The 22,712-nt window shown below is 32.6% G+C and overlaps 1 protein-coding gene across 1 annotated transcript in view; it reads right to left on the reverse strand.

Annotated features, from left to right (window-relative positions):
- The window catches only part of LOC145291157 (calcitonin gene-related peptide type 1 receptor-like), a 451,435-nt gene that overhangs the window by 25,421 nt on the left and 403,302 nt on the right, over positions 1-22,712 (reverse strand). Inside the window, exons 7-9 of the mRNA XM_080136685.1 lie at positions 18,763-18,826; positions 13,308-13,371; positions 2,999-3,084 (exon numbers count right to left, since the gene is read on the reverse strand). Of these exons, the coding sequence (XP_079992811.1) occupies positions 2,999-3,084; positions 13,308-13,371; positions 18,763-18,826 (214 nt within the window). The remainder of the gene's footprint in view (positions 1-2,998; positions 3,085-13,307; positions 13,372-18,762; positions 18,827-22,712) is intronic.

A 22,712-nucleotide genomic window follows, 5' to 3' on the forward strand; every position in this document is an offset into this window, starting at 1 on the left:
GGGACATATTGAAGAGATATGCCGGGGGATTCATATTGGGACAATACATATAACGGATAAAACGATAGTGATGATGAGGGAGAGGGAAGACAGGACATTTATACATATTACAGTTCTGAGATGCTTGTGACTTCATATATATATTACTGGAGATGTATACAAGTTCTTAACACAGAGGAGGAGAGATGCATAATCTTGTAAGGGTTATACAATGTTCATAATAAGATGTTTAAAACATTACCTTTTGAGTGTTGAAAGATGACACATGACAACAGTTTTACAAAAACACAATGATTCGTTTCCAAAGGGTCAGCTGACCACTGACTGCCAACTGACTGATTCTCAACTCCCTCTCCGACTGACTCCCGACTCTTCTCTCTGACTGACTCTGCTGACTGTTGTCTGCCCTGACTAACTCTAGCTCCTATATTGGGGATCCCCCTTTTCCTATGACGTCAGAAGTGTGTTTTCCAAATTAGACCAATTCACCTGGCTATGCATACGTTTTTCCTAACACACTTTTGACAACAAAAGAATTTTCAACTAACCTATTTTTTTAAACAATGTATTTTTAATTTGTATTGTTCATTCTTTTTAGCTGACGTTTTTAATATTCAGTTTTCTAAAAGAATGAACAGTCAATTCTTTTTACGATATAAACAATATCTAACTATTTCCAATAGAATTTAATAATAGATTAAATTCTAACATTCCAATTCTTAACCTTGCGTACAAGGTTCGATTCTCGGCTTATCCTAATCTCATTTTCACTTATCTAATATTCTTCTTATTTACATGGAAAGGGGTCAGCCTTTCCTGTAACACTAGGTTAAAAAGCTAAAATTCTCCACTTTCATCCTCTTCCAATCCTATGTGACTTCCTAACACGTTATTCTCCAATTAGAAGATTCCGCACATAATTACAAAATCTAAACAAGCTACTCTGAATCACTTCATTTTAGAATCAATCAAACTAATACATGTTTTCTTTAAAATATAGATTATCACGAAATGAAATCGCAATTAGAATGTGACGAGTTATCTTCCCTGAATCTTGTTTGCATTGTTTAGATTGGTATTCGAAATGAAATCAATGAGTGTTTAAAAAGTTAACACGGGAGCTCAACTTGATAAACCAATTAGGTTTAATGAGAAATAGCGAAATTCCATGAATTAGTGCGATCCGTTTTGGCCTCAGCTGTCAGCTGAATATCTATTTTTCAGAAAACAATCAAAACACAGACATTTTAATGAATCCGTTAAAAGTAGGTATGGAAACGAGCCAAGAAACAAAGATGAAGCAAATGCATACGCACGTATGCATATACACACACGTGACAAAGAACTTGGAAGAATGTGGAACCATGCAAAAATCAATGATCATTCAAAAATGTGTACTTTAACCCGATACGACTTATCCTATCAAAACAGAACTAATGAAATACAAATCATATTCCTCTCTCTCTCCCCATCTCCATCTTTCTTTGTTTCGCTCTCTCTCTCTCTCTCTCTCTCTCTCTCTCTCTCTCTATATATATATATATATATATATATATATATATATATATATATATATATATATATATATATACTTGTTTATTGTTATATAAACATGCTCACATCCCGCAGCGGGATGTGAGCATGTTTATATAACAATAAACAAGTATTATCAGCTCTTTTTATTGAGCACTATCTAACAACCTGGTTGAATTCATTAGTCCATTACTTTTGAATATAAAAAAACCCGAGTATATATATATATATATATATATATATATATATATATATATATATATATATATATATATATATATAGGGAATGAATGACAAAAGACTATATTCAAAAGTTCATGATGTTGACCATCTTATAATTTATTCCTTTAATTCAGTTGAAATTTAATTCTCGATAGTATCTGTTAGAATATAGTCTTTTGTCATTTATTCACTATATTGCTCTGTAATTACATTGAGCTTCTTAAATAAGGATTGGCATATATTATAAGAAAATATATTTGCACAGAAATATATATATATATTTTCTTATTATATATCAATCCTTATTTAAGAAGCTCAATGTAATTATAGAGCAATAACTTTTTCTGTCATTTATTCTCTCTCTTTCTTTCTCTCTCTCTATGTATGTATATATATATATATATATATATATATATAGTAATTTATAAAATATATATGGCAATTAAGCTACACTAAATATTCTGCGTTTCATCCACTCTAGGACTCTTCAGGCTTATGCGCGAATTCTGTGGTTGTTTATCGTTTTTATATGCTCCTCATTAGCGTTAGGAATACGTTTGAAGCCAAAATTGCAACGCGAAATTATTAAAATAAACAAGTGTTTAACATATTCAATAAGTATTTTATTTTTTCCACTTTCAGTCAGCGCAACGTATCCGTAATTATAAAAATACCGCAATTAACATCACGTGGACTCTTCATTCAACTTTCTTCAGCTTAACATCATAACAAAGAAAAAGAAAAAAAATATAAAAGATTGACAAGGGAGTTTTACTCCGAAATATATTTCTTAAAAATAAACGCTTGTTTATTTTAATAATTTTGGGGTGCAATTCTGGCTTCAAACGTATTCAATACGTATTTTTTCCGTTCCGTTTCCTCCTCATCTTGACTGCAAGACTCTCGTTCTGACTGAGTCTGATTCTTGTCTGAATAAAATATATCGTGTATCCCTTCTGTATATATTGAGGTGTGGTGTAGGTGGCAAATCCCATCAACACAACTTGCCTCAATATGTACTGGCCTGCCTTGTGACCCCTGCTAGCACGCAGGTGCAACAATCTGTCGATGGAAGACAACGAGTTTGAAGGCTGTTAGTCTTAATCTTTCGACCTCTCTGCACTTAACTTGAACACAAGCAAGTTGATTCAAGCTAGTACCGCATAAACCGCGTTATTGACACACAATACGATATATTAGAAATGAATTCGAGGTTTTGCGGAAATTCAAATTAATTACTCACCCTGTTTGATGGCGTTGGTCATGGCTTCCAGCTCGCAGTTTGGACATGACAATCCGCAATATGTTGGCTCCCAATATTAAACTCGTCTATAGAAAAGATAAAAACATATGGCGGTCAATCATTAAAAATATAAATAATAAATATATGCGCTTTAAGGATGCATATATTTTAGGAATATATTATACTTATTTGTTTCAGTTTTCGCTGACGCGGCTTTATCAGAAAACTTGCGTAATATCTCGCCGTACATATTTCGTTTTATCTTGCTACGCTCTATAACAAGAAAGAATAAACAACTTGCGTTATATCTTGTCATATGAATCAAGCAAGATTGTACTTGAGGTGTGTATATAGAGCGGGAATTGTTAATTCGGAAAAGGAGAATATGGATCGCATCTCTCTCTCTCTCTCTCTCTCTCTCTATATATATATATATATATATATATATATATATATATATATATATATATATATATATATATATATATAATGAATGAATGACAAAAGTCTATATTCCAAAGTTCATGATGTTGACCATCTTACAATTTATTGCTTTAATTCAGTTGAGATTTACAATTCTTGACAGTATCTGTTTCGTAGCACAAAATCAATCACTTAATTATTATATCAATCAGCGAATCTATTATCCCCTTAACTCATCAGAAGAAATAGCAACCATTAATAAATGGAAATTCTTAGTTAAATTATTTAGAATTGAAACAAAATAGAATTTAATAATTAATTATTTGTCAAACAATAAATTTTGTTGTAATCTTATATAATTGAACTCAGAATTTCCATTTATATTATTTCGCTATCTCGCATAGTGAGCTTTATTTATCTGCTGGGGTCGTTTTATAAATATTGATACATATTTATTTAAACTTTTACAGTAGTATACACTACGATTTTCGCTCCTGGCTTGAGATGTTTGTTTGTCTAACCGCACTGATGAGCTGTGATACAGCGAAACAATACTGTACGTGGATGACTATATATATATATATATATATATATATATATATAGTCATCCACGTACAGTACTGTTTCGATATATATATATATATATATATATATATATATATATATATATATATATTGCAACTATAAGGGTGAGACATGTTATGATATTCAAGATAAAAAATAATGAGAAGCCATCACTCTTATGCAATTCGATCGAGGGACTTATTTTATTTATAAAAGCTAGATGAACATAATAAAAAAATATACGTTTAAAATACGTTCAAAATAAAGTGTGCTAACGGAGAGAACTATATATCTAAAATAAATCTACGTATGATATAAATAGAATAGTATATAATCACCAATCACCAATGATAGAATCACCTATATTATACGTAGGTGTGTTTTATATATATATATATAGTTCTTCCCGATTAAGTTTTTCTTTCGGTTAGTATACTTTATGTTAAACGTAATTGAAATGTATATTTTCCTAAGGCTCATATCGCTTTTATAAATAAAATAAATCCCTCCATCCAGACCTCGAAGAGTGTAAATCCTCTCAAATAGGTTTAAGAAGAAAAAGTGAGTCCGAAGTATTTTTAATAAGAAGAACGAGAAATGTTCGAGAGAATGATGAATAGAGAGTTTTAGCACTCTGTCGAGGCCGATATTAAACTAGAACTAAAGCGAACAAAGATAAATGATAACTGAACTATTTTTAGAACAGAAAAAACAATGTCACAATGATCCAACAACATCACATTATGATGATACAATTTTGAGGGCAGAAAAGGGTCCAAATGACCTAGACAAATAATGGCGTTATGATAAAAATTATTATACAGGATTGAGGCTGATTATTGAATGCATTGGGTAATCATAATTAATATTGTTTTTAAATTAGGATATGTGAGCTTATGAAGACGTATCTATCTAATAAATTGTAAAGTGCATTTAAAGTTATAACAGATTTTAAAAGTTAAATAGGGATAAAGCGACAGTTAGGAGGGATTGACCGGCATCCAACGTTCTACTATAACGCATTAACTAAAAACTGCACCCATATACATATACATGAGTACATGCACGTGTATATATACATACAAGCATATAAGCACACACATGTACAATACCATGAATGTACAGGTACACATATACACACATATACATGCATGCACATATGCATATATATGCATATATATATATATATATATATATATATATATATATTCCGACAAAGTATGGAGGTGCTAAGCCAACTAAACAAGGAGAAAAGAAGAACCTTAAACAAATAAATAAAAAATTTTTTTTATATAAAATGCTGAGAAAGTGCGTAAATGAGATCTATAATTAGATGGAATTATGTAACTGAGTGGTTAATGTTTAAGCTATGTAATTTCAAATTTGCCATATTTAAATTTGAACTTATGTTTGCAATGGGAGGTTAGTTTACTTTTAGAGTTTATTATACTGCTGTATCTCACTTTCCTTTAGTTCTCGCATTTCACATTCCACAAAGAAAAGTTTTCTGTATTGGAATCTATACATCTAACACTTATTTGAGCTTAAAGTAGTATTTTTAACGCCTAACATCAAATGGCTTCATGTCTTCTCTGGAGCGATATCTATAAAAATAAGGTTTGCGGATGTATAATCTCTCTCTCTCTCTCTCTCTCTCTCTCTCTCTCTATATATATATATATATATATATATATATATATATATATATATATAAATGTAATTCTTGGTTCGTTCAAAGTGAATAAAACCATATTTCTACGTTACCAATTTAATTGAAAATTTCAGAATATTTATCTGTAAAGTCAAGGAATGTTTGCATGTTATTAAAATACATTAACATCGCAAATTATAAAAATATATTAAATGAAATAAAATATTTTTCGTAAATGCAGAACTATGTTCCATTTTATTTTCGGTTTGCAGTCAATTCACGACGATTTGACGATTTCGAATTTCGAATTAAAAATGTAATTCTTGGTTCGTTCGTTATCAATAAAACCATATTTGTACATTACCAATTTATTTGAAAGCTTCAGACAGTCTATATGTTATTAAAATAAATTAACATCCCAAATTATAAAAATATATAAAATAAAATAAAAATATTTTTCTTAAATGCGAACCTGTGGTCGAATTTTATTTCCGGTAGAATACATGTTGGAATGATTTCACTACGATATGACGATTTCGCATGACAACATTTTCAGTGTTACATCGCTAAGTATAAGGCATTTCATTTGTTTATCCAAAATTTACATTTATAATTTATTTGTTTATTTCATCTATCAAAAAATAAGTTTTATTTGTTTGTTTGTTTGTTTTTTTACGGCATCTCGCATTCTAAAATTCCATTTTTTTTAAATTTAAATTCCAAGATTATATTTTTTTTAAATTTAAATTTCAAGTGTTTAGATTAAATCCAAGCCCACCTAAAATAAATTTGTTTAATTCTTAAAGATATTAATAAATAAAAAATAGCATTCATTTGCTTCGATCGATTTCATTTGCTGTAAAAACCTACCGCATTTTTTGCTCCCCCCCAAATTTTTTCTTCCTCACATGTTACAGGTGATTCTTGGTAAGTTTCTTTCGGTAAATCTGTCTAAATAACTTCATATTTGAACTTATCTCGAATTACAGGATTTAAAAATTATTTTGTTTTTCTTACCACTTTCCGGCAATTTGTGCTAATTCATTTGCTGTTTCTTTCTTTTTTTGCAGTCAATCTTATTTCTACATTTATTTTACGGCATCTCGCATTCCAAAATTCCATTTTTTAAAAATTTAAATTACAAGTGTTTAGATTAAAGCCAAGCCTACCTAAAATAAATTTGTTTAATTCTTAAAAATTGTTTCGATCGAATTCATTTGCTGTAAAAACTTACCGCATTTTTCTTCCTCACGTGTTTCTTTCCGTTTATTTTTTATTTATTTTTTATTTTTATTCTGATATTCAACAAATTCCTTGGTAAGTTTCTTTTTTTTTCCATAAAAATTCATTTGCTGTTTGTTTTTTGCATTCAACCTTATTTCTACATTTTTTACGGCATCTCGCATTCCAAAATTCCATTTTTTTAATTTAAATTCCAAGATTACATTTTTTAAAAAATTTAAATTCTAAGTGTTTTGATTAAAACCAAGCCTACCTAAAATAAATTTGTTTAATTCTTAAAAATATTAATTAATAAAAAATAGCATCCATTTTTTTTTCGATCGAACTTACTGCATTTGTTGTCTCCCCCTGATTTTTTTCTTCCTTACGTGTTTCAGGCGTTTCTTTCCGTTTTTTATTTATTTATTTATTTATTTTTTACGAATTATGACTGATTCTGGATATTCAACAAATTCCTTGGTAAGTTTCTTTTTTTTCCATAAAAATTCATTTGCTGTTTTTTTTGCAGTCAATCTTATTTCTACATTTTTTTTACGGCATCTCGCATTCCAAAATTCCATTTTTTTTAGTTAAATTCCAAGATTACATCCATTACGAATTATTACTGATTTTGGATGGATATTGTTTAACAAATTCCTTGGTAACTTTCTTTCGGTAAATCTGTCTAAATAACTTCATATTTGAACTTATCTCGAATTATAGAAGTTAAAAATTATTTTGTGTTTCTTACCACTTTCCGGTAGCCCACTTTTTTCCAGATACATTTATACTTATTTGTGCTAACTATAGCATTCATTTTTCCCCATAAAAATTAATTTGCTGTTTCCTCCCCCCCCCATAAATTTTCTTTTTTCAACTTTCACGTGCATTTAGAAATTGTACGATTATACTTTAACAATTCAAATAATTTCGTTATCCAACAATATTTATTCCTTACCGTTTTCCGGTGTTTTGTGGGGGCATTACTATATTGCTGTTGCAATTATTTCAATTCTTTGCTTCCTGCTTTTTCTACAGATTTTTTAAACGATTTATTAATTATTCTTAAAATCTTATAACATTACAATAAAGATTACATCTTCTTATAAATGATTTTTGCTTTTTGTGTTATGGAAATCAATACGATTTTCTTACTCACGTGCATATGGCGTACGAGCCATCTGTTTACTAAAAACACTTGGCCTTACATAACGATACAGCTGTTGACTGGACAAACAATTGATTATATTGCGATATCTATCAAGCATATGTTTTTCTTCAGTCTCCTCTTTTTTTCAGATTGCTTAATTAAAAACTTGCAGAAACAAAGAATAAAACTTACTTGGACGCAAACAAAATTACAGAATTACCATAAAATTTGGCATTACTTGGCCATACAGGCAAATAAATTGAGAAATCACTCAAGCAAATATTTTTTAGATTTCTCTTTCTTCAGATTCCTCAATTAAAAACAGGCATTAAAACATAAAACAATTTTAAAACTAAATTCATTTCTCCAAATCTATTTGGACACAAAGAAAACTACAGAACCACATAGAAAGCTAAATTGGCCTTAATTGACCAGTAATAAAAAAAAAAAAGAAAAATATAACAAATAAAAAAGTTGCTCCAAATCTATTTTGAAGCAAAGAAAGGATTTTCAGATTCCTCAATTGAAAATAAGCAAAAAAAGAAAAAAAAAGAAAATATTTCTACAAATCTATTTGTAAGCAAGGAAAATTACTGAACCATATGCAAAAAAGGCCTTAATTGACCATACTCATTAATCATTTCACCAAACGGAACCACAGCAACGCGTGGCCGGGTACAGCTAGTTTATAAATAAATACCATGCGTTGTATGTAACTTACAGATGTGACCCAGAGAGGTAGTACTGTTCGAGTAAAAATCGATATGAGAGTAATAGTAACTGAAAGGTGACTCCTCATTTGCCAAACTTTAGGGGCTTATCTTTTATCATTGCTTATCGCCGAATTTAATTATCCCATAGAATGACTTCATCTTCAGATTAATGTATGTCTTTCTGAACATTTCACCTCAACAGCATTAAATGAAATCGATTCAGACACTTGAGTGCGTCTGAAAGTGATTTAAAATGGTAGGTCGCACTTTACTTAATTTTACACGTCAATCCTTAAATGACAAGTTTAGAGCTGAACGTGACCTGGTGTATTAGGAGTGGGAAGAATGATATAACACACATATATATATACATACATACATGCATGCATGCATGCATACATACATACATACATACATACATACATACATACATACATATAATTATATATATGTATATATATATACATATGAGTGTGTGTTGTTATTTTTGTTGTTATGCATAAAATCATCAGCCACGTAAAACACGTGTCAATGGATATATATATATATATATTGTTTTCGAATCTCTCTCTCTCTCTCTCTGTATATATATATATATATATATATATATATATATATATATATATATATATATATATATATATATAGTTATCTGGGTATTTGGACAATGTCAAAACATTGTTAATTCACTGCCCACACGGCAGCAGCTGAATAGCGCAACGGTTAGAAGCTCCGACTGTTATTTGGGCGGTCGGGGCTCGATCCTGGCTTGAGGTAGTTAATTGTCAAGCTGCACTGATGAGCTGTGAAACAGCGAAACAGTACTGTATGTGGATGACTATATATATATATATATATATATATATATCGAGAGAGAGGAAGAAAGAAAGAGGGAGAAAGAGAGAGAGAGAGAGAGAGAGAAATTGTTCGAAACAAAATGGTAGTATCCAGTATCAATTCAGAAGAGATTTTAATTGTAAAAGCTTGCAAACGAAGACGAAGCATATAGTTTCTAGTAGGTAGCCCACCCGAAGAAGTCCTCATGATATTAACATTCCCAGATATGTTCAAGTCACCCAAGCGATTCTTCTTCTTCTTCTTCTTCTTCTTCTTCTTCTTCTTCTTCTTATTATTATTATTTTTATTATTACTATTATTATTATTTGTTACTCAGTAGGAGTAGTCACCTAGGCCATCATCAAAGACTTCTTTTTGAGAACAACTTATTCTGTTCTCTGAAGTCTGGGTTACAACAAGTCTCCCCAGATTTCCAGAGGAGGAGAGAGGTTGAGTTGAAAAGCATACTGGGATCAAGTCGCTGAGGTTTACGGAAGACTACTAGTAAACATTATAGCAAGATGTTGAGACCTGGGAAGCATACAACACCAAATCTGGAACCTTCAAGGAATAAGTTTTATATAAAATATCATCTGGCGTTGGTGTTTTGCAGGGGATTTTTTTCAGCTTCAAGGAACGCCCCCCCCCAAAGATGCTAACCACGTTGGAAAGAACTCTCCTTATACATTATTATTCGCGTTTGGTGAACTGTTTATTGCACACGCACAACATTCACTCGATAAAATAAACGGACATATTATACACACAGACACTAATAAATATATAACATGCACATACATTATATAGACGATCGCATGTATCGACACGTACATACACTCAACATTCTAGAGACGATACGGACGGTGACATAAACAAATATGAACGTAGACGACATGTATAAATAATATATACACGTAAGTATATACACATATTAAATAACAGGCTCCTTCAGTCTTGGACAGACTAAAGATACCCACGAAGGGTTGCATGCGCGTGAAATTTTTGTGGTAGGAGGTGCGCAATCTCCAAACACACCTCTTCTGAGACGACATTGTTAAATACCAGTAGCAGGTAAAGTACAGGACGACTGGAAACAAATGCCGAGATAAGCGGAGAGCACATACAGCGCCTAGAATCCCCAAATGGTCACCCATCTGATACTAACCAGGCTCAACGTTGCTTAACTTTGATGATCTGACGAGAACCGGTGTGTCAACGCGATTATGACGTAGATATATTAAATAAACTCGTTATATATACCAGTATCTATCACTGACATGAACAGCAGTGCTCCTTCCCGTGTCAATATGAAAAGTTAGGTACATGAATTCTTAAGAGATTCAGTATATATGTGGAGTGATTTCGGTTTCTGATTGATGAGTAACAGAGCATAGATTAATCTGATTGGTCAGTTCTTATCACCCCTGTTTATAAATAAAACCTTCCCGTTGTATTTATATACTCATTATAGCAAAAATATTGCAAGATAATATATCTATATAAAATATTATAAGAACATATAATATTTATGGTTAAACTTTCAGTATTTACTTCAATAGTGCTCAATACGTGAGTAGAGCTTCGTAGTAAAGAATAACTCTGATCCAATATATGTAAACTCAAAATCCAATAATCCCTCAGCAGTTCTAAAAAGATTCCTAATTCTAACGAACACAGGTTTACCAATACTTCTAGTAACGAAAATGCAGTTAATAAATCAAGCTACATTTACAACGCAACTCTGCAAAATAGTGGATACAATAATATAGAAATTACATATAAACAATTGCATATACATTACATATAAAAAATAACACCAATTTCTATGAAAATAATAGAAAAAGAAATATAATTTGGTATACGCCACCCTATAACTATAATACTACAAACTAAATTTGACAAGTAATTGTTAAATCTCACCAAAACACTTCTAAATATTACGACCATAAAACACATTCAATAAGAAAAAACGCCAACTAAAAACAACACTTGAAACCCAATACTGAGAGATCAAAGAAAGCACTCCGTCAATTGTTGGTCTGCAGACATGAAACTCAATATATAGGGTATTCAAACTTATGTGAAACTTTATAATTGGCTTTCAGCAGAGGAAAATCGGTGCAAAAGTCTGAAAATGAAAAAAATGGAACTTGCCAGGTTAAGTTCGAACGACAGCATTATGGATATGCATGCGTAACGTAATAGCTATTGGTTCATGCTTTAATTTTTAGCCTTTAAAAAACATATCTTCATAGCTCAAGCATTAACGTTAAAGGAAAAAGTAAATCCTAAGTTAAACGTTTTGGTTTTGATTCTCGGTGATGGCACACGAGTCATTGTTTTTTTTTTTTAGCTTTTAAAATCATTACTATATATTGGGAGCAATATAATATAATAATGAATACGAAATCTGCATTAATCAAAATATCATATTTAAAAGTATTTTACGGTCAGGCAATCCCTGGCGGCTTGCTAGTCTAGATATGTATTGTGTGTGTATGTGTGTGTATACAGAGTAATTGCAATTCCACCAAGTTCAAAACAGCGTCAAGTAATAGTTTGTTTTATTTTTAGAGCTGTTTCATTTCGAAAAAAAAACAAAAAACAAAAGCAAAACAACAACAACAAAAACTATACAAACAGACACGAATATTGAATTTTACGGCCAAGAAAGAATATTCAAAGATAAGAACAAGCTTTAATATATTCACAGTCAAAAAAGAATACAAACGATAGCAATACATGTACGATTGAGTTCAAGTCTTTGGTTCCTCAATATAAGACATTTCAAGTAAGAACATATTTATCCGGAACACGTTGCCGCGAGATTGCTTCTCTAAAGAGTTCAACGTGATCGTCCTCAAATCCAATGCCAATAAACACTTATCATAAACGGTCATCATAAGAAATCAAGTTGAACTCATTCTAGTCACCATTTACTTCATCTCAATTCGAATGAAACAGATTAAAAAGTTCAACGATTTGAAAACTTGCAAATTTTATAAAAATATATAATTTACTGAATAATATTTACACTCATTTAGTGGAGGGGTGTTTAGTGTTTTCTCTCCCCATCATCGAGAAGGGTACAAGAAGAATTGAAAGACAGAGGAGAGAAAGCACTAACTAGACCTCCACTGAATGAGTGCGAAGAGGACTGGAACTTTGGAGAGGCTTCTCGCCATCCTAATTCCAGTGAAGACCAATAGTCGCTGCCAGCGAGAAGTTAATAGCAAGCGACTGTTGTGATAACGCAAATTCATTTGCAAAGGTTATCGAAAAAAGTTACGAGTACTGGAAATATGGGGAGACTTATTGTCACTCAGACTCCACAGAACACCACTGTTTATTGTGAGTGAGTGATCTTTCATACTGACCTGTGTGAAAACTCTTCGTAAGTACAAATAATAATGATGACGATGATGACGATGATGACGATGATGATGATGATGATGATGATGATGATAATGATGATAATAATAATAATAATAATAATAATAGATCGGCCGTAGTAGAAGATGACCTCAATGCCCCCTTTTCATTCATTCTATAAGTGTTGTTAATTTCAATAAGTTTGGGTAATTCTCTAACTTTTTGTAACTAAAAGTTATTACTGTGTTGGTATGTTTCGAATGTACAACCATCTACTTTCAGTTGGGTAAAGTTGGCCTCCTAGCATCAGCACTTTAGTCTTTAACTAAGCCACTAATAATATTAGCGTGTAAATTATATATTTTAAAAAGTACTTACCAATAATGACAGCATGATTGGGCCCTGAATAATCCACTGAAGAGCAGAGTTTCCAGTCCAGCAGCTAAGAGTAAGATATTCGATATTAGAAACGATATGTCAAAATGTTCGAAAAAGAAAAATACAATTTGAGATATGATTTTTAATAACTTGTGTTTTGCTCCCCTTGATAGGGGACCTATTTTTCATATATACATGAGTATGAGAGGAAGAAGCAAAAATCACATAAGGTAAAATCGTTTTGTTCGAACCTTCTTTGGTTTCTAATCTACCGAAGAAAATGTTGCTCGAAATAGATGAATGCCGAAAGATATCAGATTTCCAATCACTGTTCCTCATTGCCATTTCAAGAGTAGTTGTGGTCGTCTAGTAGTTCTCGATCGTTTCGTCTGTTAAACTAAGGCAAATAAACTTCGTTTACATGAAAAACATGCTGGGTTCTTTCAATGTTTTATTGAAGAAAATTTACTTATGGATGAAGAAACAAATAACTACTAATTATTTTCTTCTTAAGTTAATTTTCTCACGTTAGAAATCGGAGACGCAGACAGAAAGAGACTCAAGGTAAGATTCAACTTAGATTATCAGTTTCTACATGGCCTAATCATGCCTCAAATGAATAGATAATAAAATCTCGAAAGATATCAGATTTCGAATCGCTGTTTCTCGTCGCGATTTCAAGAGTAGCTGTGATCGTCTAGTAGTTCCCGATCGTTTCATCTGTTAAACTAAGGCAAATAAACTTCTTTTACATGAAAAAACATGCTGGGTTCTTTCAAGGTTTTATTGAAGAGAATTTACTTATGGATGAAGAGACTAATAATTACTAATTATTTCCTTCTTAATTTAGTTGTTGGTCCGATTCCTCTTAAGACATCACATGATTTTGAACTTGACAGTGTACTTGGAGGTGGGTTGCCATTACCTTCTCCAGCGCGGTGGCATCTGACTCGTTTACACCTATTCGTTGTCTTAGATCATCCACATAGCTGCAGTCAAATAACATAACTCTTAATATCATGGAATCGTTGATATGCTAAAGATTCACCCTCGTCCATGGCCATCGAACGTCCTGCTGCTGACGTCATCAGAGTAACCTTCTTCTAGATTCATGTCTTAAGTAAAACTAGGGGTGCACCTCGCCCAGTGAATTAATGCGCCTCAGATACCAACCTGGGACTTTATTATGACTCGACGCGGTACAGACAACGCCTAGCTTTCCCAAATGGTCACTCATCTGGTACTGATCAGGCTCCTCGTTGCTTAACTTCTGTGATCTGGCGGAAATCGGCGTGTCAACGTGATTGTGCCTTATCCTTAGAATTTCTTTAAGACACTTGGAATTAAACGCGTCTAATTTCCTCTATTTTTAAGATGTTAAGTTTTGTTTCCATACAGCAGCGCGGACAAGACGTTGCTGCTTTAAAATCTTAATGTAGATGTTTAAGAGGGAATATTCATGATTTGTGTTATTCATATTATTCGGACTACTAATCTTATATTGAATGTTTGAATTTTATTCGCACAAAGTTTCGGTCGATGTGACCGCTGACCTTTTTAGGTGCATCTTGTCGAACTCAGGAATTAGCACGAAATGAAATCCTTTATTAAATTTACGAGGGCGACATGTTCGCATTCCATCAGCCATGACTGGATACAAGTTTTAAGCAATTTTTCATTGTATTTCTAGTATCGCCAACACTGAGGACTAAACCATTAACCCCAGAAAAAGAGTTTACTTAGCACTGAATTTTACATAGTAATATACGTATGTGAATATTTTGCAGCGTAATATTATGTTGTGTGTGCGTTGGTTTACCTTTTTTAGTGAGTGTATAAACGATCGTGAGTTGATGAAGATGATACGCAATTTATTTATTTATTTTTTCTTTTGCAACTTGCTTCCATCGGCTCAAAGACACGGGGTTTGAGTGAACGACATTCTTCTGTTCTTCCGTGCATGACTGATTGGTATCTGATATATATATATATATATATATATATATATATATATATATATATATATATATATATATATATATATATATATATATGTCCTTTTAGCTTTTTTTTATTTTTATTTTATAGGAGTTTCGAACTCCGCGTCGGCTGCGCATTTTCATATAGGCGTGTTACTTTTGTAACTTGAAACGATTTTTATTGATCAGAAAATATATTGACTTCAAACGTTCCCGTGAAACTTGCTTCGAGAAGTGAGGAGAATTGGCCTCAAACAAAGCGAAGAAAGAAAGAGGGTAGCAATTAGAGTCATTTGCTTTGTAGCGTTTGTGCCTATTAGATTTATCTCACTTGTTTTGATAACAGCAGTTTTTCTGAATAATAAAAACGAGAAAAAGGTGTAATGAAAAAGTGTGTATGCATTTGCTATGAATAACGCTGATAACCTCTCGCAATAATAATACGAGACTCGTTTCTAAAAGTAAAGCCTCCTATTTTTTTTTAACTTTTGCACTTTTGCCAGCGATAAGAGATGTTGTGCATAAATGTCCGGATCGCACTTTGTCATACAAGTGCCGTTTCAAAAGTAAAGGCTCCTTTTAACTCAAAAGTTGAAGAGCTACGAAGACAGTAGTGGTACTATTAAAACGAGTAGCCTTTCGTGCTCCAGAATATATTTTTCTACATTGTCAATGCACTTTTGTGGATAATTGAATGATTCATCTGCTTCTGACGCACATCCACGTGAGGGGTTGGTTTCTTAGTCTCACACTCTCAATATCTGCAACAGAGAGATGAAACTTTCAGTTCATGAATGCATAAGTTCAGTCATCATGACAATGCAATTTGCAATTCTCGTTATTTATTCGGGCGCAATAAAAATGGGGCATTACTTTTGGCACGCCTCTCGTACATTGCATCTGTATTGTAGTATACACTTTGCTTATGCGACGAAGTTTAATTTTTTGTTTAACGTTATCGCATTGAAACCTTTTTGTATTTAGACTTATGTTATATCCACTACGGATTTTGCCAGTTAAATGATTCTGAACTTTTAGTCGGATGTAAAAACCAGCATTTTGGTATGTTATTAATTGTAAGTAACCATTGAGGGAAGGGAAATTGTGAGTTTCACTTTTAACAGTTTTTCGTCTCTTCCGAATTCGACTATAACAGGTTGGACTCTTATGGGATCTGCTAATTAACATTTTTATATCTAAATTCCACAAACTTTTATATTGCTTGCATTGTGTCAAAAAATTACTTTTTCAGTATTCCATGAAGAGATATACTTAAATATTTGAAGAAATATGAGGCGTGTACTCACTTTTGTGCGATATATATATATATATATATATATATATATATATATATACAAATATATATATATATATATATATAAAGTTGAAAAGCTACAATAAACATCCATATGAATACTTTGACCTTAGTTGCTGATTTCAAAAGGCGAAGAATTAAAAGATACATCTGCCTATACTTTTAATACTAGCTTTATTTATCGTGTCTTTTACATATATTAAAAACCCTTTCCAATACTTTGCTGATGAGGAAACTTTGTTTGTTAAAAATACTATATGTAAAAATTATTGTCCGTGGCTTAATGTCTACCACAATAAAAACATTGTTTTCCGAAACGATCGTACAAATTATTGATTTTGCTGTTGTTCCTTCTTGTGAAACGGATTTTTAATTTAATTTTAATTTTAAATTATCAATCACATTACTGAATATATATATATATATCTACATGTACATATATATATATATATATATATATATATATATATATATGGAGGCCATCTAGAACATATGCTGTAGAACAGACAAAAAAGGCCAAAGACCCTAGTGTTTTGATGTGATGTTTTGAATATAATAAACTAGTTATGACCAAAGTTTCATTTCGTTCGGACAAAACATTAAGAAACGGAACCTAATTAGAGTTGGGGCCCGTTCTTTATGGGTCACCCTATATATATATATATATATATATATATATATATATATATATATATATATATAAAGAAACCCGACGTTGCTTGGGATTTAAATAGGATCAACAAATATTCCACACTTCCAATACTTTTATTGTCATCAAAATCTATGAAATCACTCATTCGTTAATCAAATCAATTAATTGCTCTAGTCAGAAATTCACCACTGTGCACTGGGAAGAAGCTTCACATGCATCCCCGAAGTCATTTAGTCCACAATTGATTGTAGTCTACATTGCACTGTAGAGAACCTACTGTTGATTTTATGAAATTATTTTTAATTTTATAAAATAACTTGAATTAATTTTAAAATGCAAAAGTCAAGTACAATGGTCCAATTATACTCTGAACAGAAACATTCATCTTGAACGCGCCTCCGTCTTATCAAAGAATCTACTGTTGATTTTATAGGCTTGTGTAGTGATAAAACTTCTTGAATGCAATTATGTTTGTAGGCTGCATAGAAGTGTCAACTTTGACCAAAATTGGGCTGTTTCTTCTTTAATCAGATTTCTTTGATTATCGATTTTTGATACTTATCAGAGGTATTCCGATACAAACCATATCTCAAAACACTCCCAGGTACATAAGGTATATATGTGTGAAATTAAAAAAAATCCGCCCATCCGTTGTGGAGCCTATAAGGAATGAACTCACACGCACAGACAGTGCCTTTTATATATAAGTAGAGTAGAAGATATATATATATATATATATATATATATATATATATATAGATAGATAGATAGATAGATAGAGAAGATGTAATCTTCTTTCCAGTTAACCAAAACAAAAAAAAAATCAATAAGAAATTTACGTGCGGCGTTTGAACCTACAGATCATGTCATGCAAAAATAAATAAATAAATAAAAAATAAAAAAATAAAAAAATAAAAAACACGTAAATTTTTTCAAGTCTTATAAAATTCTTTGCAGTTAATGAAAACAAATTAAGAAATTTACGAGCGGAGTTTGAACCTACAGACCATGTCATGAAAAAAAAACAAACAAAAGAAGCGCTATCAACTTACCCACAGTAGAATTTTCACCGCCCGTTATTCTATCATTGTTGCTAAGCGGTGACATGGAAAAATGGCTTTACCGATGATAGATAAATTGAAATAACGATTTCAGTTATCGATTATCAGTAATTATCGGTAATTATCGGGGGTATTTTGAGACAGAATTTAAACTTATACACTAAAGTTCTGTAAATTTTAAAGAAAATCTCTACAGTTGTTTTGGAGTCTATAAGGAACGAACTCACACACATAGACAAAGATATATATATATATATATATATATATATATATCAGAACAAGTAGTTAATAAAACATGTTAAAAACACTTTGAAAAAGAGTTAAAAACATATTATATATATATATATACATAAATATATATATATACATAAATATATATATATATATATATATATATATATATATATATATATATATATATATATGAAGGAATGAAAACAATATTTACCGTTTATCATCTCCGTATAATGATCTGAGAGTGGTGTAAATTATCGATGGCACCAAAGGAATACCTGATAGAAATAAATAATCAAAGACACAAGAAATAAGTTTAAAAACAATCAAGTTTAATGATTAAAATCATAATTGTATCACAAGGAGAAAAATATCAATTTTACCATATAATCCAGCACCCGGTGTTGTTAGGTCGTAAAATACGCCTAAATACAGGGTAACTCCCCCCAAAAAAAAACCGTCCCCAACTATAATTAGGCCCCGTTTCTTAGTGTTTTGCCCGAATGAAATGAAACTTTGGTCATAACTAGTTTATTATATTCAAAACATCACATCAAAACACTAGGGTATTTGGTCTTTTTTTCTCCGTTCTACAGCATATGTTCTAGATGGCCCCATTTAGCTCCATGCATTTCTTGAGGTGCAGCACGAAATTGTCCATGACGTTCTTACAGACCGAATTGGTAATGGCTCTTATCTCCTCCCTGATGGCTTCCTTCCTTGATGGTTCTGGATTTCCCAGCGTAGACTCTGTCCTTAAGATAGTCCCAAAGAAAAAATCTGGGGGGGGGGGGGGGCTTAGGTCTAGGTTATGGGGTTCCCACTCAAAATCAGTCTTGAGACTGATCACTCGACATCTTTCGGCCAATCTCGGGGTAGGTTTGAGGTGTAAGAACTTGCTCCGTCCTGCTGGAACCAGAACTTGCTCATGAGCGACGGGTAGATGGTCTGGAGCTCACTCTTGAAGGTTTTGAGGACCTCCACATACCGCTCTTTGTGACTGTCACTGCTGCGCCAGATTCTTCGATGAAAATTGGTCCGATAATGCATTTGTCTTGGAGTTCGCCTTTCCGTCAAGATGGAAGTGGGTTTTATCTGAGGTCCAAAGGAGGTTAAGGAAACTTGGTGTCTCCTCGATCTTCTCGAGCTTCTTAACTGTCATAGCCCTCCTCTGCTTCTTGTCTGAGGCTGTAAGGGTCTGCAGCGTCTGTATTCTGTATGGGTAAGCCATGATATCGTTCATCATCCTGCAAGTGTCACGGGACATACCGAGGGACTGACTTCGCTTACGCACAGAGCGTTTCGGACTCTTCCGGAGAGACTCTCTCACTCTTTCGACCAGCTCGGCTGTTCGCTTCTTGGGACATCCCGAGTGGCTTGGACGGTTCTCTCTGGCAGCATTGAGGTTCTCCACAGTCCCATACTTCTCGAAGTGGTCCACCCAGTTCTGAATTTTGCTTTTGGATGGAGTCTTTTCACATTCGAACTGAAGCATGAAATTGTCCTGGGTTTTCTTAATTTTTTGTAGTAAAATTTAACACAGTGTATTCTTTGTCCCAGCCCCACTGGGTTCTTGATGTACTCACGATTGATTCTGCCATGTCCTGTAAAATAAGGGCAATCGGTGAATAAATAATGGAGATATCACATAAAGTGTACACGGGGCCCGTTTTCTTTGGTACATTTTCGTTTATGTAAATTTTGTATTTCTTATAATAGACCCAATCACCTATTGATTATTATATTGTGCCTAATATATAGTAATATCCCTCCCCGCGTTGCCCGGTCATAAGATACGTTATAATATGATATTTTATTTCATGCAAATTTCGTATTTATTATTAGAGTACAAATTCTATAATTATTATATTGTACCCATGACATAATAATGATTTCAAAGGTTAAAAATAACACAAAAACACAGCATATTAGGTGCCATCACTAAAATCAAAACCAAAGAGTTACCGTTTGAGCTATAAACAGAGAATAGTCAAAATTAAACGACTTCAAGCGTATATTTGCGCATGCATAAGAATAACAGCTTTAGTCGACCTACTCCTGTGAAAATCAACTATTTTTTTTCAATTTAACCAGTTTGCAGCTATTTTTACCAGATAAACCAATTCAAATTTGTTCCAAAGGACCAAATCCCCCATACATCATGTTTCAAATCTGTAGATCAAAAATTGAGAGAGGAGTAGAGATCGTCAGCACACACAGAGATAAGCTCTCTCTTTCTCTCTTTTCTCTCTCTCTCTCTCACACACACACACACACACACACACACACACACACACACACACACACACATATATATATATATATAAATACATGTGCCTGTACTACAACGATTTCATTCTAAATACTATCCAATTATGCGCAATGTAGAAACTATGCATAGATAAAACCAGACGTGATAGTTTAATTAAATCAATCATTTAATAAGAAACTATAAAGTGAATAATTAATTAATGAAGATTCGTTTTTCAAAGAATATGCAAATTAGTTAACCTTTATTTAGCCGCTCGCATATCTATCACTGAGTATATTAAGAAGTTTGGTATGATAATTTTTAAATAGAAACAGTAGGCTTTTAATATCAATGGAAGTGTGATGAAAAATTAAACTTCATATAGATATAGATATAGATGGTTATATAAAATATGTAGATATATAAAAATGAAATATTTTAAATCCCCATGACTTAAGTAACTAGTACAGGTAAAATTTAACTCAATAATTAGGACGTAAAGTAAAAATCAGCTTCAATAAGGAACATAATCAAATATGGTATTATTTGGAATCTTCGGAATTCGGTGTCATTTTCACAACGCTTCGTCGCTGTAACCTCCGACTCCGATTCCAAAGATTCCATTCATAGAAAACCGAGGATTTTTTTTTTCATATTTCCCTTGAGTGATTAGTTGGTCTTCAGATAAGTTTTTTTTTTATTTACATAGGCATCACCACTTATCAAGGCCAAGAGGCCACTCAAGGATAAGGGTTAAAGAGTTTACAGTAGACATTGGACAATACAGTAATCATTAGTAATGAAAATTTGGTAAATTTGATAACTTATATAGAACGGCTCATCAAGAACTTATTTACGTCAGACTTGAAGACAACCATATTGTAGTCAGCCGGAAAGCAGGAAAACGGAAGACAAATCCACAGGCGTGCAGTTCTAAGAAAGAAGCTTTGTTCATGGAATCTACGTTTAGGTTTAGGCACAGATAAAGATAAAGAGTGGGGGAATTATTGATAGTGTGTACAGCTAGACGAGTGTTTCTTGTGAAAGTTTGGCGAGGGGAGACCATAGATTGAAGCTCAGTTGAACACCTTCCATGAAAATAACGATACGTCAAACTTGCAACATCTCTTCTGTGAGATAGAGGTTGCAAGGAAGAGAAAAGGACATCTCCTACGAGGCTACGAAGTCTATTTTGAACTCTGTCAAGGCAGAACAAGTCCTTTCTAGCAGCTCCTGCCCAGATGTGGCAACAATATTGTATCCTTGGACGTACCTGGCTCTTATATAGATAGAGAATAGCATCAGCAGTGAGATATTTACCGGATCGATAGAAAGATCCCACCATTTTTCCAGCGGCCTTGGGAACATATTTGATGTACGTGTTCCATTTAAGATCAGGAGTAAAGGTCAAGCCCTGAAGCTTGTCAAAACTTGAGGCCTCCTGAAGACGAGAGCCATTCATCTCAATTGATGCCAGATGTGGATCAGAATGTTGATGATGTAAAGAGAGAAGCTTGGTTTTAGATGCATTAAAAGTAACCAGCCACTCCTTACCCCATTGTACTACGTGCTCAAGATCAGAGGAGAGAGAATTGGAGAGAACTTGGTCGTTTACTGTCTTAGATGTGCTACCATAAATGGTAGTGTCGTCAGCATAAATGTCTACAAATGATGTAAGGATGTGATTTGGAAGATCATTAATGTAGATCAGGAAAAGAGTTGGGCCCAGGATGGACCCCTGAGGGACATCGGCATTAATACTGTGAGCTTCTGATTTTTGCCCATCAACTACTACTCTTATGAACCTACCAGAAAGAAATGATTTAATAATTGAGAAGACATTTCCAGCTATACCATAGCTAGAGATCTTGTGAAGTAAACCTTTATGCCATACCCTATCAAAGGCCTTAGAT

This window comes from Euprymna scolopes, chromosome 12 (assembly GCF_053919585.1).
Source record: "Euprymna scolopes isolate OS-2025 chromosome 12, ASM5391958v1, whole genome shotgun sequence".
Classification (NCBI taxonomy): Eukaryota; Metazoa; Mollusca; class Cephalopoda; order Sepiida; family Sepiolidae; genus Euprymna; species Euprymna scolopes.